Source organism: Carassius gibelio, chromosome B3, assembly GCF_023724105.1.
Source record: "Carassius gibelio isolate Cgi1373 ecotype wild population from Czech Republic chromosome B3, carGib1.2-hapl.c, whole genome shotgun sequence".
NCBI lineage: Eukaryota > Metazoa > Chordata > Actinopteri > Cypriniformes > Cyprinidae > Carassius > Carassius gibelio.
In genome coordinates, this window is record NC_068398.1 from 25,760,726 (window position 1) to 25,775,649 (window position 14,924).

A 14,924-nucleotide genomic window follows, 5' to 3' on the forward strand; every position below is an offset into this window, starting at 1 on the left:
ATGAAAAATAAACCTCCTTCTTTTGTTCTCCTAGCGTTAGTGCTGTTGTCGGTGGTGCTGGTTAGTTTGTTGGTGAACCAGGGGAGAGCATCAGATAACCAGCGGCTCTTCAATAACGCAGTCATTCGTGTACAACACCTGCACCAGCTGGCCGCTAAAATGATTAATGACTTTGTAAGATTCTCATTCAAATCTATTCAGAACTAGTAGATTCTAACCTTTCCTTTACAGCAAATGTGATTGGTCACACCTGTTCAGGTTTAAAAGCTTAGGACTTTGAGAACTCCTCACTGCTCGCAGATGCATTGCTTTAGTTATCTGAGTGAGTTAAATGTATTATAAATTATACATTTTAAATACAATACTAAATACAATTTGTCTTTTTTTATCTAGGAGGACAGCCTGTTGCCTGAGGAGCGCAGACAGCTGAGTAAAATCTTCCCGCTGTCTTTCTGCAATTCTGACTACATTGAGGCGCCCACTGGAAAAGATGAAACACAGAAGAGCTCTGTGAGTAAACGACATCATTAAAAATTTAATCCCAACATGCTTTGTTCCAGGGGTTTTCGAACCAGGGGGCCGCAAGGGATATTATGGTGTCTGTGGAAAAGTTAAAATATAAAAATAAATAATAAGAAGAATGAAGTACACAGATATGATTAAAATCAGTAATAAAAAATAGAATAAGTAAAAAATAATAGAAAGTTGCATTATAAATACATTTTGTACTATAGTGAGCAGAAAAAAAGTTATAATATAATAATAGTTAAATATTTTTTTCAAGTTATTTTACACATATTTATAAAATAACATATAACAAATGTATAATATTCATTTTCGATGGGGTCCCTCTCATGAGGATAATCATATTTAGGGGTATGTGTAATCTTTAAGATCAATAATATATACAATTATGAAACAAATAGTATCAAATTAAAAAAAATACAACATTAGAAAACATGCATATTGCGAGTGAAATATTTTTGTTTTCACATAAGCGGATGACAATTTTATTCTTCAATTTCTTATAAGTAATGGAAATCCTTAAGAACATATTTAAAAACCACAGTAGATGCTAAGAGATTAAATCTCTCCATTACACATTGTTTTGCATATCATAGTTTGGGAAGCATAAACATAAAAAAAGGCCTGTGGTTTAAAGCCTCCAATGTTATTTTTTCTTTCTTCAGATGTTGAAGCTCCTTCGCATTTCCTTCCGCCTCATTGAGTCTTGGGAGTACCCCAGCCAGACCCTGAGCGGAACCGTCTCAAACAGCCTGACCGCCGGGAACCCCAACCAGATCACTGAGAAGCTGGCCGACTTGAAAATGGGCATCAATGTGCTCATTAAGGTCAGAGAGACAAGCTTACAGGCTACTTTATTTTTTCACACGACTTGTACCAGGAGGTGTGACAGCATCTTCACATCTTTAGGGCTTATTTGGGCAGCTGTAAGATCATTTTGCATTTGTATCTGCACAGGGAAGTCTCGATGGTCAACCAAACATAGATGATAACGACTCCCTACCACTGCCTTTTGAGGATTTCTACTTGACCATGGGGGAGAACAACCTCAGAGAGAGCTTTCGTCTGCTGGCTTGTTTTAAGAAGGACATGCACAAGGTGGAAACCTACCTGAGGGTTGCCAATTGCAGGAGATCCCTGGATTCCAACTGCACCCTGTAGAGGGCGCCGATGTATTGCTAGTCAATGCCTGCAAATCTAAAACCAGTTTAATCCTTAAAACTTCCTTAAGTTATTATGATCTGGTCTTATATATACAGGAATTGTCAACCAATTGCATGGCTATGCCCGTCTTTTCTTTTTCCCTCCTATATTTAAACATTGTCTACCACTATTTTATTTATTCTTCTCATAAGGGAATGCTCTTAAATTAAAGCTGTTCTTTAAAAAGGATGGATCTGATTTCACAGTGGTGCTTATGGCAATATATTTTCAAATGTGGCCAGATTGGCCTTAGTCACAGAGCTATTAATGTGTACAATATTATTGCTCAAAAAGACTAGATTAGTATTACGTTAAAATTGTAATCTAAATGGATAGACTCACTCTTGTATACATATTCGTTTGTCTCATATATTATGCTCTTATTATTAGCGCATCTTATTCTCAAGTTCTGTGTCTTTCTTCATTAAAGTTTAAAAATTGCATCCAATGTTCTTGACCTGTGTGGTTTCATTTTCCTGCCTTCCTAAACATTACCCACAGCTTTTGACTGGATGTCCAGGTCAAAATCTGTGTTGTTGTGCCCCATCGGGAGCAGTAATGCATCCCAAAACGATGAACAAGATAATAATAATCCGAAAATTTTACTATTTCTACAGGCGCTTATCTAATCTTTAGTTTAACAAATAAAATTAAAAATAAAAGCAATATTGTTCTGCGACGCAACAATCCGGGTCTTTTTAAAAATGTTTATAAATTATGTTGTTTTATTATTGTGAACGCTTTTAGAACGTTTGGAACTTTCGTAGTTATTATATCACCGCGGAAACTCCGATTAGTTCAATCCTTTCGGAATCCTTCCACTGATCCAATCACAGCGCTTTACGTAATATGACGTCCGGCATCCGCGCCAAATGCGATTCTGTTTACGGAAGTCTCAGAGGGGTATCGCCTGAACTGATTCTTCAGATTTGTCTGGCGTTTTCATTTTAGTCATATGATTTATGAGGTAATTACACCGTTTTCGAGTTGTAGATTTTTCTTTGAAGTCCAAATCTCATGGATATTGAGGTCGATATAATTGATTTTAAAGTCCCTCTCGAAAACAACAAAACTATTTTCGTTTGGGACATTCAGCCAACATTTTCAGAGGCCTACATTTATGTAAGTATATTATTATATTATATTATATTATATTATATTTCATCGCACTGTTACGTATCTAATAAATGACCAATGAATAAACCATTCAACTGCTCTTTGAGTTAGGTTATGTTTATTAACCTTTGCCAAACAATTTTTTAGGTTACATTATGTTTGCATAACAAGTCATAGATTGGTTGGCTTGGAGTTTTATGGAGTTTAAGTGTAAAATTACCAGTAATTGCATAAAATTACCCAACTTTAAGCTTAATTACTTTTGATTAAATGGCTCATCTAACCTCTTAGGAGTCCCTGTGGAGCGTGTATTCAGCTTTTGGAGCTCTTTACCTGTTGAAGGTCTGTCCCAATGCCACGGTGGCAGAACCTGGGTTCTATGCACTGGTGAAGTTCTACTCATCGGCACAGGCGTCTAAAGCTCAGCGGGCCACTGATAAACAATGTCTTTTCCAACGTTCTCCTTTAAAGGTAGCTTAATGTATTACAGCTCCAGATAAAGCTGTAATGTGGATGTGATTTGCACATGATTTACAGATGGGCTACTTTTTAGATAAATTTTAAAGAAGGTTTGAATGTTTAAATTGAAAGTTGTTTTGCAAATATGTTTCTTATCTCTTTCCATCTATCCCTCAGGTCCGATTGAGCACAAAGCAGAATCTGTCCTTCTATAGCTCTAAACCTCTCAGCCTTTCCAAATGTCACAACCTGGCTAATCACTACCTGGGCTTTGGCGGCTGGTCTACTCGCATCGTTACTGTGAGCAGCAATATTGATCATATACACTGAACAGACTCTTGATTTTCACCCTCATTTCTAAGTGTGCTTCTGTTCATAGCTGGTTTATAAACAAAGTTTTTTGTGTTTCAACAGCTGAAGGACATCTCAAGATGCAGGGACGCAGGGTGCCAAGAAGAAACAGATGACCAGAGTGTGCTTCTGAAATATGGTTGCATAGCAGAGTTGACCTTCCAACAGCATGGAATGAGCTGCCAGGGGGTCGGGGTGGCAGAGGAGATAATCGACAACGATCGAGGTGAGTCTTGGCTCGAGGCATGCAATAATCTTTTTATTATTTTCTTTTTCTCTGAAGGTAATTGTTTAAAGTAAAAACAAAACTTCTAGAGGTTTAACTGTGTAGCACTGATATATTTATTTAAATATATATTAATTATGAGAAATAAAATAATAAAGATTTATAATACTAATATTCAAATTAATATTAAATTAACAATGATTAATAAAAAACAATTATATATCTTGTTTATTTATTATATTTGTTCCATGTTTATTTATTTGTTCATTTAGTTAAATTTGTTTATTTATTTATTTTTTTAATTTATTAATTCTTCATCTTTTTAAATAGACAATATGACTGGTGTAATTTTATATATATATATATATATATATATATATATATATATATATATATATATAAATTCACAACATCTGTTTTGCCATCAGCTGACCAATTAATACTAGCAATTCTATTCTATTCTATTCTAAAGAAAAAAAACCTTATGTTCACTGTGCTAGACTAAACTGAGACTTGTCACAGCACTTGTGTATAGTTGCTCTTTTGTTGGTCTGATTGCTTCTACTTTGTAAGTCGCTTTGTATAAAAGCATCTGCTGAATGACTAAATGTAAAATCTATTAAAATGTAAAATTATTTTAGATCCAGAGGAAAAGCTGAGAAAAAGAGGGACGCTAATGAAACGTGCCAAAGACAAAGCTGTGGTGGCTGCCTTTGAAAAAGTGCTTCTCATGATCTTGGGTAAGTATTTCTAGCAACCTACTGTACACAACCATTATACAGTACATTATAATTTGTGGTAACATCCATTTCTTGTCATTGTTGTCCCATAGGAAATGGGAAAGTAGCGATTGAGATCAAGTATGATCCAGATGAGATCCTTCCAGAAGAGAACTCAGGAGGAGTCATAAAAGTAAGTGTTCCTTCAAGATCTTTGAACATTCTGGTCCATGGTGCATTAAATGTATTATATACAGAGAAGTAAATGTGTGAAAATGTGTCCCAAGTCTACTGAAATCAGTACTTTCAGTTCTTATCTGGTCAGTGGTTTAGCATCAACCAATCGGAGGGCTGTCTAATAGCCAATTGCTTTATGTGGCAGGTAAATGACATCTCCTGGAATGAGTTTGAAGATGCTGACAGTAATACTGAGGAGGATTTCCCATGGGACCTCACAGTAGACCTCCCTCACTGACACCTACTCAAACTTTCTCAACCCACACAGTTGCCAGTGTTTTCTGGATAAGTGACCACTGGAAATGATATACGTTTTCTCTTTAATGTTTGGTATTGATCATAATGTGTGCAGCATTACGCTCATCCTCTGTAGTTAACCTCCAAATTTCAGTGCAACTGACCTCAGATTCCTCTTCTCTATTTCCAAAGCAGTTCTCAGGTGTTTTATATATATATATATATATATATATATATAATATATATATATAAATGTGCTATACTAGCATGACCATACAGGTTAAGTTTAAAGGTCAGAGCCACTGATCTATATATGATTAATATATATATTTATATGTATGTATGTATATGTTCTAGATTATAGATCAGTGGTCAGAGCAGATGTCAAGCCAAGAAAGACATCCAAAATGCATTAACATCTAAAATCGTGTGTACTGAACATGATCTGCCTCTTTGTTTGAGTGATTTGACTTTACTTTGAATACATTAAGACAGGTTTTAGTATGTTCGCTTTTGTTTATGTTGTGTGAAATAAAATATACTTGAAGCAATGAATCTTAATTATGTTCCTCTCTTATATGTTGCTTTTGCCTTGCTTTTGTTCAGTTTACTGAGTTTTCTTTGTCAAGTTGATGTGTTTTGGTTGAAGAATAATATCATTAGAGCCATAAAAACAGACTTCCCAGTTGACCTAAAACTCCCTGCGTCTATTCATTGGCGTGATTATAAATCACACAGATAATACACAGATTGGAATTTTTTTTAATTATATAAAGTACATAATCCTATTTCTGATAATACTGACTAATTAGTATGTTGTAAAAAGGTAATATACAGATGTACAAGGCCAGTACTTTGTATTTTGAATAAGTTTATTTTTATATCATCAATTTCCTTTTCATTTAGTCAAAGTAAAAAGTAAACAAAGTAAAATGTCATGTAAAAAAAGAAATCAAATCGATTAATCGTGATTAATGAAAGTGAAATAAATGTTTTTGTTTACATAATTTATTTGTACCATCACGTATATTTAGCTATATGAATATTAGTGATGTTGAAATGATTGTGATTAATCGCATCCAAAATAAAAGTTTTTGTTTACATAATGTGTGTATTGTTTATATTTATTATGTATATTTAAATACACATGCATGTGCATATTAAATAAAAATGTTACATTTATATATTAAATATATTTATATATTATATAATTTCGATGAATATGCATGTAAATATTTCAAAATGTATGCTGTATGTGTGTGTTTTATTATATACATAATATATGTGTGTGAACTGTGTATAATTATTATGCAAACAAGAACTAAAAGCAGAAAACCTGAAAACAACTGAAGTCAGCTGCATGAAGGCCTGCAAATCATGAATGAAGAATGGAAGAAAAACTCTCCATGAGTTCCAGACTTAAGGCTCTCATTGCCTGCAAAATGTTCTCTTAAAGTCTGCACTTCAATTTCATCTTGATTCATTTTAATTCTTTTCTGGTGGCATACAGAGCCAAAATTATCGAATTGTTGTCAAGTGACCAACTTTTGCACTCCCGTTAAGTGAAAAGTTAACAGTAAACGTGACTAACAACAACCTGCAGCCACGGTGAAATGTGTTTTTCAATCAGGACGGATTAACGTTACACGGCGTTTCTGTTCTCGTGAGCGGCGCTTCGGAGGTGAGTGCGTCGTTCCGAACGAAAATAAACGTAATGCTTTCACAGGGCCGTTGTCAAAGCATGTGTCAGGTAGTGAATCACTAGATCGTGCACATGAGTTCCTGCACTGGATAAGACCGTAGCTCAGTAAACACTGGGACAATCGATCAATCAATTTGTAAAACGTCACCTCTGGTATTTAACAGCAGGCAGGACCGTTATAGTTTGATATTATTTTAATGCTGTTTAAGCTAAAACTATATTATGAAATACATGATTTGTTACAAATCCTTGCAACAAATGAACACAGTCAACATCAGTGCTCCCTGTGCTGTGCAATGGATTATGAGATTTTTTTGTGTGCCAAAAAAGAAAAAAAGAAAGAGGTTAATTACCTGATATTTTTACATTGTAAATTCCATTGGAAAGGTTCCATTGGTGCTTTGTCCTCATTGCAATTTGATACAAGTTCTTTCAAGGCACCAAACACTGGCACGTGACCAGACCGCTTCACTTCAACTACAGGGTGTGTGTGTGCTTTCCAGACCAAAGAAGACTTTATTGACTTTATTCCAGGTAATATGTTTAAATGTTTACTACAATTAAAATGTACATGTTCTCACTGGCATCTGCGCTAATATTAGTGTGTTTCATTCCTTCTCTGAGGTGAATGTAGCCACCCAGATTCAGACTGTATCCAGCACAGACGGTGGATAAGAAAACGACCCCTACGGCCCTGAATGTCAGCGGAAACCAGGACAACTAGGCCCCAGAGACAGATAGCCAGTGAAGACCACCTCGCCTAAATGGCCTGTGACGAGTCAGCTGCCTCCCCTGAATGATCATCGGCACCCCGTCCCTTAATCGCCTCCCTTCACCAGGCTCCCGTTACACTGCCGTCAGGCAAGGATGCCTGGCCTTCAAAGCCAGCGAGAAGGATGCAGCCGCTGCCCCTCGCCTCGCGACCCGGAGGGGAGCACGTGTGTGCGCCCACAGGACGCCTCTTACCTGGACCCTTCCTTCTTGAACACTACATGCCTTCACATAGGCTACCCCGCAGAACGACGAGGACAACAGATCCCCGGTTTTATTTTGGACACTCTTCCCCTCTGGACAGCTTTTCCTCCATGTGCTTCGTTATTTTCTGTTAATAAATGCCACACCACTGTGTCTGTGTTTGCTCCTCCCGCCACAGGTCATTGGGACAAGACCCCGGGAACCAGACGAGTCCTCTGCACTGGAGGTTTTGTCTGACAAGAGAACGGTGGAGTTTTGGTTCCTTCGACACACTGTTTAAGGCTGCTTTGACAGTCTGAAGCCTGTTGTATTTAGCGCTATAAAGAACCATGACTTGACTTCATTACTCCGGTTCAGAGAATATTATTTATGCTACTTTTAAATGTTATTCTACACTTAAAAGTTAAGCAGTGTATATACTCTTAAATGAAAAAGTGCTTCAAGATGCCACAGACGAACCTTTTTGTCTAAATGGTTCAATAAAGAACCTTTAACAACTGAAAAACCTTTGTTTCACAAAAGGCTATTTGTGGTGAAAGGTTCTTCATATTATTAAAAGATATGAAAGAGATGGTTCTTTTAAAGAACCTTTGACTGAATGGTTGTTTGTGGAACCAAAAATGGTTCTTCTGACATGTGAAGAGTGCATATATGGCCTACATATAAACTACCACCTTAACAGCTGGTTCATTGTTATTCTGACTTCTGCCTCCATTATAGATGTAAATGAATTGAATGAATCATAACCCAGTGTGTCATCAGGAACCACTGATAATTTGGTCTTGTATGTACATGTTTATTTGACACTCATAAGCCGGCAGCCAGAGACAGCGCAGTTTATGAGTTACCAGAGACAATGGTTTCACCAAAAAATCTCCTATACGGTTCTACTGATGGAAAAAGTCTCCTATATCTTGGATTGCCTGAGGGTGAGTCAGTTAATAGAAAATTTTCATATTTGGTTGATCTATCATACGTTTATTATGTATGACAAATGTTATGAATGCAGATTGTTATTAAATAGACTATTATATTTTATAATGTGTGTTGTTATAATGTTAAGTGATTGATGGAAACCAGTTAATAATTTTCTTAAACTCCGTATAAAATGTAATAACTAGTTCCACAGCAATTTCTTATGATGGCCAAAAAAGTGTCACACTTCGGAGGGAAGTAAACATTTTTTTTAAAGATCTAATATTTTAAGTTAAAGCACCAAAGTTATGTAAACCGGTTTATGCTTAATTGTGCATGTAGGCCTATTGCCTTTTTGCTAAAAAAAATTTTTCCACAGCTGCCAAACTTTGTATGTTTGTATGAGATTTGTATGTTTAATTTACCAAGAGAATGACTCCAATAACCTCTTGTTTAGTCTGAGTCATAAATCTGTGTTGATTAGTATTTTGTCGGTTGTGAGAGGTTTACTCAGAAGTTCTGATCATTAGTCTCCCTGAGGCGCTTGGCAGAACAACCAGCACCAGTGCTTGATTTCTTTTGCTCTCAAACAACCTCACACAGCAGACTAGTGTCTTTAACAGTTAGGGAGGGACAGATGTAATGACAGATGTGACTTTTCGTCATCACTCAGCACTCTCTGTTCCCCGTCCTCATTTTCACTTTCTAAGGTAAGATGCCAGTGGCGGTCTCCACATACCCACGAGGTTGAAAAATAGCAGTTGTTGTATTTCATTAGAAGCAGATAAAAGTTTTTTTTTTTCATACACTAACCACAGACTACATACACGCTTGGGCAAATCCCAGTCTGTTATTATGGGCATACATTCTTATTCAGAAATCTTATTCAGTTTTCAAAATGTAACACTGTAAATAGATCATATTATAAAGACAACGTTGTTAAAAGAAAGTGTCATTAATGTTATTCATTTTACTGCAGCCATAAGAAAATAATAATAATATTATCTGGGGATTACTAATATAATCAATAGATGATGATAGGCTGCTTTTAGAGCAAAATTAGTTCTACTTCATAAAGCTAAATATTAAAATGAATAATCTGAGCATTTGTTGGTCTGATTTATAACCACAGGCCCAGACCAAAACCAGAGGTGAGAGACATGAGGCCAGGAATACCTGAGAAAGGATCTCCCACATCAAACATCTGTTACTGACCATAGAGTAGGTCACAAATATGCAGTGTTATGAGCATGGTTAACCTCCCTATATCACATCCCTCTAGAGCACTGTCTTTTGTTTGTGATTTTGTTTCTTTGATTTTTTGTTTGCTACACCAGGACACTTTGCATATTATGCAAATATGTAATAATCACAGTCAGCAGGGACCGTAAAATAAAAGCCATCATTTTGATTACAATTAGTATTTTATGATTTGATGAATCGGTTGCAAATTCCTATTTATATGAATCATCTTGGATGTCTGAAATTGTATGCTATTTTGTCAAGCTCATCTTGTCTAAGGCTTCAAATGTACCACTTGAACAGTAACATAGTAGCCAAGTTGTCAACTAGTTCTGTCTTGAACAAAAACATGTGTCTACATGCCACAATGTTATTCTGCTGAGCTCATCTGTCATAATTCTTTCATATTCGCTGGAATGTATTTGTTTGTTAAATCTAATCTAAAAGCAATGGTTGTAACTCCAAAACCAGATTACGACACATAATCTTAATTTCGCATGAACGAAGGGGAAATCGCTCTTCATTTGAGATGCACTTGAATGAAACGAGCACAAACGTCTCGAAAATGGAAATTCATCAATAGTCCCCAAGCATTTTTTATAAAACTTGAAGCCAGAAAATGAATGTAAAAGTCCTTTTCTCTTTTCGATCTGTTTATAACGCAGTCGGTTATATAAACTGTAGCAACTATCCTTGTTTTAAACTCACTTGGTCTCTGCTTCTATAGGCATCAGTCAGAATGGACATTCTTCGTGTGGCCCTGCTGTGCAGCTTTTTCTTCTTTGCGCAGGTTTGGTCATTGCCAACCAACTGCGTCCTTAGTAAGGAATTAATGGAGGACTCCTACAAAGTTTTAAATACGGTAAGAATAAAGCAGAGAGTCTTCAGTGGTGTAATTTAGTGACGTATATATATATATATATATATATATATATATATATATATATATATATATATATATATATATATATATATATATATATATATATATATATATATATATATATATATATACACACATATATGCTATTTATTTAACGAATATTAATTTTGTTTTAGGGAGGCCTTTTCCCTAGTCAGTGCCTGGCGGAAAGGGTTGCCATTCATTTCCCGCGAAATGCGTTCTACTCCGAAACCACGGATCAGGTAATTTTGGAAATAATCTTGTTAAATAAATGTGAATATTTTCTGGTTGTTCACGTTTTTACTTTTCACCTGTTATTTCTGAAGGTTGCTGGTGTAGAAAAGGCAGTTTACCAGACACTGGAGAATATTGACGCCCTGTTCGAGAACTCCAGTGATCCAGAGTTAGACCAGTGGGATGAACAAAACTGGATCAATTTTCGAGGCCTCATATACAAGCAGATTGTGAAAAGCAAATGCGTAAGAAAAGAGCAAACTTAATTTTCCTATGATAATATCTTAAACTTTAGAGATGAAATTATTCTGGGAGGAAAGTAGATACCCTAGAAAATAAGGCTACACACAATATTAACTGATTATTAGCCTATTATTATTCTGCAGTACAAGTAAATTGGCTCTTTGAGTCTTTTGTCACTTTGTATAGTTCATCCGAGCAATCTTTTGGAATTTCCAGATCTTCGAATAGCTATCAAAAGTTTTGTGTTTAACGTGAAATTGATAATGACTTTTATATTCCGTATTTCATGTTTCCTCGGTCTCGGCAAATACAGATTATGAAAAACTCTGAAGAGGCACAGGATTTTCCCAGCAGAGAAGCTTCACTCAGGGTTTACTTCGAGACTTTATCCTCAACTCTGAAAGAAAAGGTATAGCCTACTCTTGTGTTCTCAACTTCTGACTTATTAAGTCATCTCTCGTGTTACATGATAAACATTCTGATGCTTATTGTCATTTTTCTGTGCAGGATTTCAGTTACTGTGCGTGGGAAATCGTCAGAAATGAGATTCTCCGAACCCTGAAGTTCATACTGGACGACACCACGTTATTCAAGTCTTCAAAATCCTAAATGCTTTCTTGGTTTTATTTATTTATAAATGTATTTATTTATTTATTTATTTATAAATGTATTTATTTATTTATTTATTTATTCATTCTGTGACCACCCACTTTCACTTTTAAATTGCATCACATCCCCATTTCCATTCAGCACTGGACAGTTCACATCATGAAGACTTCAGTGTTTTACAATACTATGTGTGTTGTATTTGTTTGTAATATTTTATAATAAATGCATTTTTAATACTGATCACCCAGATCTTGTCTTGTTTTATAAATACCTACATACGGAGATATTTGCCATAATTGATTTGTGATGAAATTAGCTTTAGTTGAGTGAAAGAGATCAATAATAAGTGTGATTTGCTAACAAATGTATGTACAGCATGACATAATATTATGCACTGCACTGGTCACAAATAGGCCTTGGCCTATTCTCTTCTTTATTTATTCAAGCTTTATTTATATATTGTTTGTAGGCATCAAAATATATATCAGATATATCATCAGTTAAAAGGACTTAAAACTCAGTCTCAATGCTAAATAATTCACCAGTTGGCATTGTGTAATTGTTGTGTGGCTTTAAACAAACTTGGACTGCTCTAGCTTTTGAAGTATGAGGAAAAGAAAGGCTTATAAAGGATTGTTCACAGACACAGTTAAATTGAAAACCTGTAAATATTGTTATTTTTATGGCAGAATATACAATACTGTACAATACAATCTTGAAGCTACAGTACAGGCTTCATATTTACAGTAACAATTTATTCTGAAGCAATATTTTCATCAGTGCTCTGTCAGCTTTTACCTTTTTTCTTTTTATCTGTATTTACCTTTACAAAGACCTATTTTTAAAACTGCATGAATAATGTTTTGATATATAAAACATAAAACGTTGAATACTTATATCTGAAATTATTTAAATAATAAAAAAGATACTTTAAATGTGAAATTAAGTAAGTCACTTAAGTGAGTAATTGCAGTTGAACTGAATCATTTAAATGTTTGATTCATTCAGATGCGAAACACCCTCATGTTGCTAAACAGTGCTGTGACCATTGAGCTCTAGATTAGTGACTGTGGCTTTGTGTGGAATTATTTATGTTGTCGAAATACAAACACAGGCAATATGGGTCTTCTAGTTTATTGAACTGTTGTATAAAAAATAAATAAATAAATAAACAAATAAAAAACATTTGTGATCATGGTAATTTTTGGAGTTAAAAACGGACTCATCATATAAAATTGATAAACTATATGAGGTGATATAAACATATACATTTTCTGTCCACATGTCTTGAATTTGTGATAATTCTGAATGTATGTTAATAGACTGAATTATGCAGTGAAAGAGCGCACTTAATGCGCACGTGCACTAGACTTCACGTAATGCTTCCCATCGTTTTCTTTGTTTGTTTTTTTTTGCGTCATGAGAATGTTCAGCAAAATAGCTCACTTGTAATGGTATGTTACTTAAATATGTCATACTAGGAGTAAATTAATATTTTGAATAGTTACCTTCTTCTGAGTTTCTTTATGTGTGTTACGCTCATTTGTTTTGAGGAGACAAGCAGTGAGCCTCAACAGCGCGACCTAGATACTATTTTATTATTTATATAATTATTTTGATGTTTTTTTTTTTGTCACTTAGGCTATGTTTTTATCAGGCTATTTGACCGGTCGGGCAAGTAAAACAAACAAACGGTCTTATCTCAGTAACTTTTTTAGTTTGTTTTTTCAATAACCACATATAGCCTATACGTGTTTTTCTCCAAAATACAAACTATATGCTGCTCACATATTATTGTAGCCCAGTTTGTGCAAATTACAGTGTAGTAAGACATTAATTTATAACAATATTAATGGCTAATGTAAAATGCACAGTTGTCAGGAAATGTCAAAACTTCACAAGGGTCCCAAAACACCTTGGACTCCAAAGTCTGCGTCATTATATTAGGAATGATTAGGACTGAAACTAGTTGCAGCAGTTAACTAAATTTTCACAAAGGGTCTCCCAGCAATGTAGTGGCCAGGCTCTAGACTGATTCGTTATACTAAGAATTTTGGACTTATACAAATCAAGGAATGAGCAACCGCTGCTTGAAGGACTAAAGCTAGCTATAGCAGCAAGCTAGTTGTTCACAACGGCCTACCAGCCATCAGAATGTGCCACCAGCTACAAAAAGAAAACAAAGTCAAATTTGTAATTGAGGTGGCATTACACTAGGACTTTTACACCCATTTAATACATGGAATGATCGCCCCCTGCTGGCTGGACTGATATTAGTTGTAGCAGCCAACTAGATTTTTACAAAGGGTCTCCCAGCAGTGTAGTGACCAGGCTCTGGTCTGCTTAGCTTTAGTGAGGAACCAGAATCTGCCTACTCCACGCAACTGCTGCATTTGTATTCAGCGCCTTAACAATAAAAATAACATCAGATTGAGTTTAGGTCACAAGTTCATCATGAAACATAAAAACAACCATGAATTATCCAGGTAAAAAACACAGTATTAAGAATCAAGCCAATGTACGGTTTTGAACTGGGACATTTTTATATTTTGTCTTTGTGGGCTGAATTTAAACATTATAAAGTATTACAGTGCTTAGTAAAAAAAAAAAAAAAAAAAAAATATTTCTAACAACAAATTTTATTGAATATATTTTAACATAACTTCAACATAAACTGTACAGGTGCTGGTAATATAATTAGAATATCATCAAAAAGTTGATTTCACTAATTCCATTCAAAAAGTGAAACTTGTATATTATATTTATTCATTACACAGACTGATTTATTTCAAATGTTTATTTTAATTTTGTTGATTATTACTGACAACTAAGGGAAATCACAAATTCAGTATCTCAGAAAAATTAGAATATTGTGAAAAGGTTCAGTATTGAAGACACCTGGTGCCACACTGTAATCAGCAAATTAACTCAAAACACCTGCAAAGGCCTTTAAATGGTCTCTCAGTCTAGTTCTGTAGGCCACACAATCATGGGGAAGACTGCTGACTTGACAGTTGTCCGAAAGAT

At 35.1% G+C, this 14,924-nt stretch overlaps 3 protein-coding genes across 3 annotated transcripts; all 3 read left to right on the plus strand.

Annotated features, from left to right (window-relative positions):
* On the plus strand, positions 1–2,176 carry LOC127952303 (somatotropin-2). The gene is made up of 4 exons (XM_052550688.1): positions 1–174; positions 394–510; positions 1,191–1,352; positions 1,483–2,176. Exons 1-4 carry the CDS (start codon positions 1–3, stop codon positions 1,684–1,686), a joined length of 657 nt encoding a protein of 218 aa, XP_052406648.1. The 3' UTR covers positions 1,687–2,176.
* Positions 2,177–2,561: 385 nt separating this feature from the next.
* Positions 2,562–5,628, plus strand: LOC127952690 (RAD52 motif-containing protein 1). The gene is made up of 7 exons (XM_052551357.1): positions 2,562–2,850; positions 3,136–3,315; positions 3,481–3,603; positions 3,718–3,880; positions 4,522–4,620; positions 4,713–4,792; positions 4,982–5,628. The coding sequence occupies exons 1-7, from the start codon at positions 2,746–2,748 to the stop codon at positions 5,072–5,074; spliced, it is 843 nt and encodes a 280-aa protein (XP_052407317.1). The 5' UTR covers positions 2,562–2,745; the 3' UTR covers positions 5,075–5,628.
* Positions 5,629–10,636: 5,008 nt separating this feature from the next.
* LOC127952691 (interferon alpha-1-like) lies at positions 10,637–12,124 on the plus strand. Its single transcript, XM_052551358.1, has 5 exons — positions 10,637–10,769; positions 10,967–11,053; positions 11,138–11,290; positions 11,602–11,697; positions 11,796–12,124. The coding sequence occupies exons 1-5, from the start codon at positions 10,647–10,649 to the stop codon at positions 11,895–11,897; spliced, it is 561 nt and encodes a 186-aa protein (XP_052407318.1). The 5' UTR covers positions 10,637–10,646; the 3' UTR covers positions 11,898–12,124.
* The last annotated feature ends 2,800 nt before the right edge of the window (positions 12,125–14,924 follow it).

Bases quoted from the DNA above. Each gene is read 5' to 3' on its own strand.
- LOC127952691 (XM_052551358.1), top strand. From the start codon at position 10,647: ATGGACATTCTTCGTGTGGCCCTGCTGTGCAGCTTTTTCTTCTTTGCG. The intron at 11,054-11,137 runs GTAATTTTGGAA...TTATTTCTGAAG, and splicing joins ACTCCGAAACCACGGATCAG to GTTGCTGGTGTAGAAAAGGC. The intron at 11,291-11,601 runs GTAAGAAAAGAG...CGGCAAATACAG, and splicing joins AGATTGTGAAAAGCAAATGC to ATTATGAAAAACTCTGAAGA.
- LOC127952303 (XM_052550688.1), top strand. From the start codon at position 1: ATGAAAAATAAACCTCCTTCTTTTGTTCTCCTAGCGTTAGTGCTGTTG. The intron at 511-1,190 runs GTGAGTAAACGA...TTCTTTCTTCAG, and splicing joins ATGAAACACAGAAGAGCTCT to ATGTTGAAGCTCCTTCGCAT. The intron at 1,353-1,482 runs GTCAGAGAGACA...GTATCTGCACAG, and splicing joins GCATCAATGTGCTCATTAAG to GGAAGTCTCGATGGTCAACC.
- LOC127952690 (XM_052551357.1), top strand. From the start codon at position 2,746: ATGGATATTGAGGTCGATATAATTGATTTTAAAGTCCCTCTCGAAAAC. The intron at 3,316-3,480 runs GTAGCTTAATGT...TCTATCCCTCAG, and splicing joins TCCAACGTTCTCCTTTAAAG to GTCCGATTGAGCACAAAGCA. The intron at 3,604-3,717 runs GTGAGCAGCAAT...GTGTTTCAACAG, and splicing joins GGTCTACTCGCATCGTTACT to CTGAAGGACATCTCAAGATG.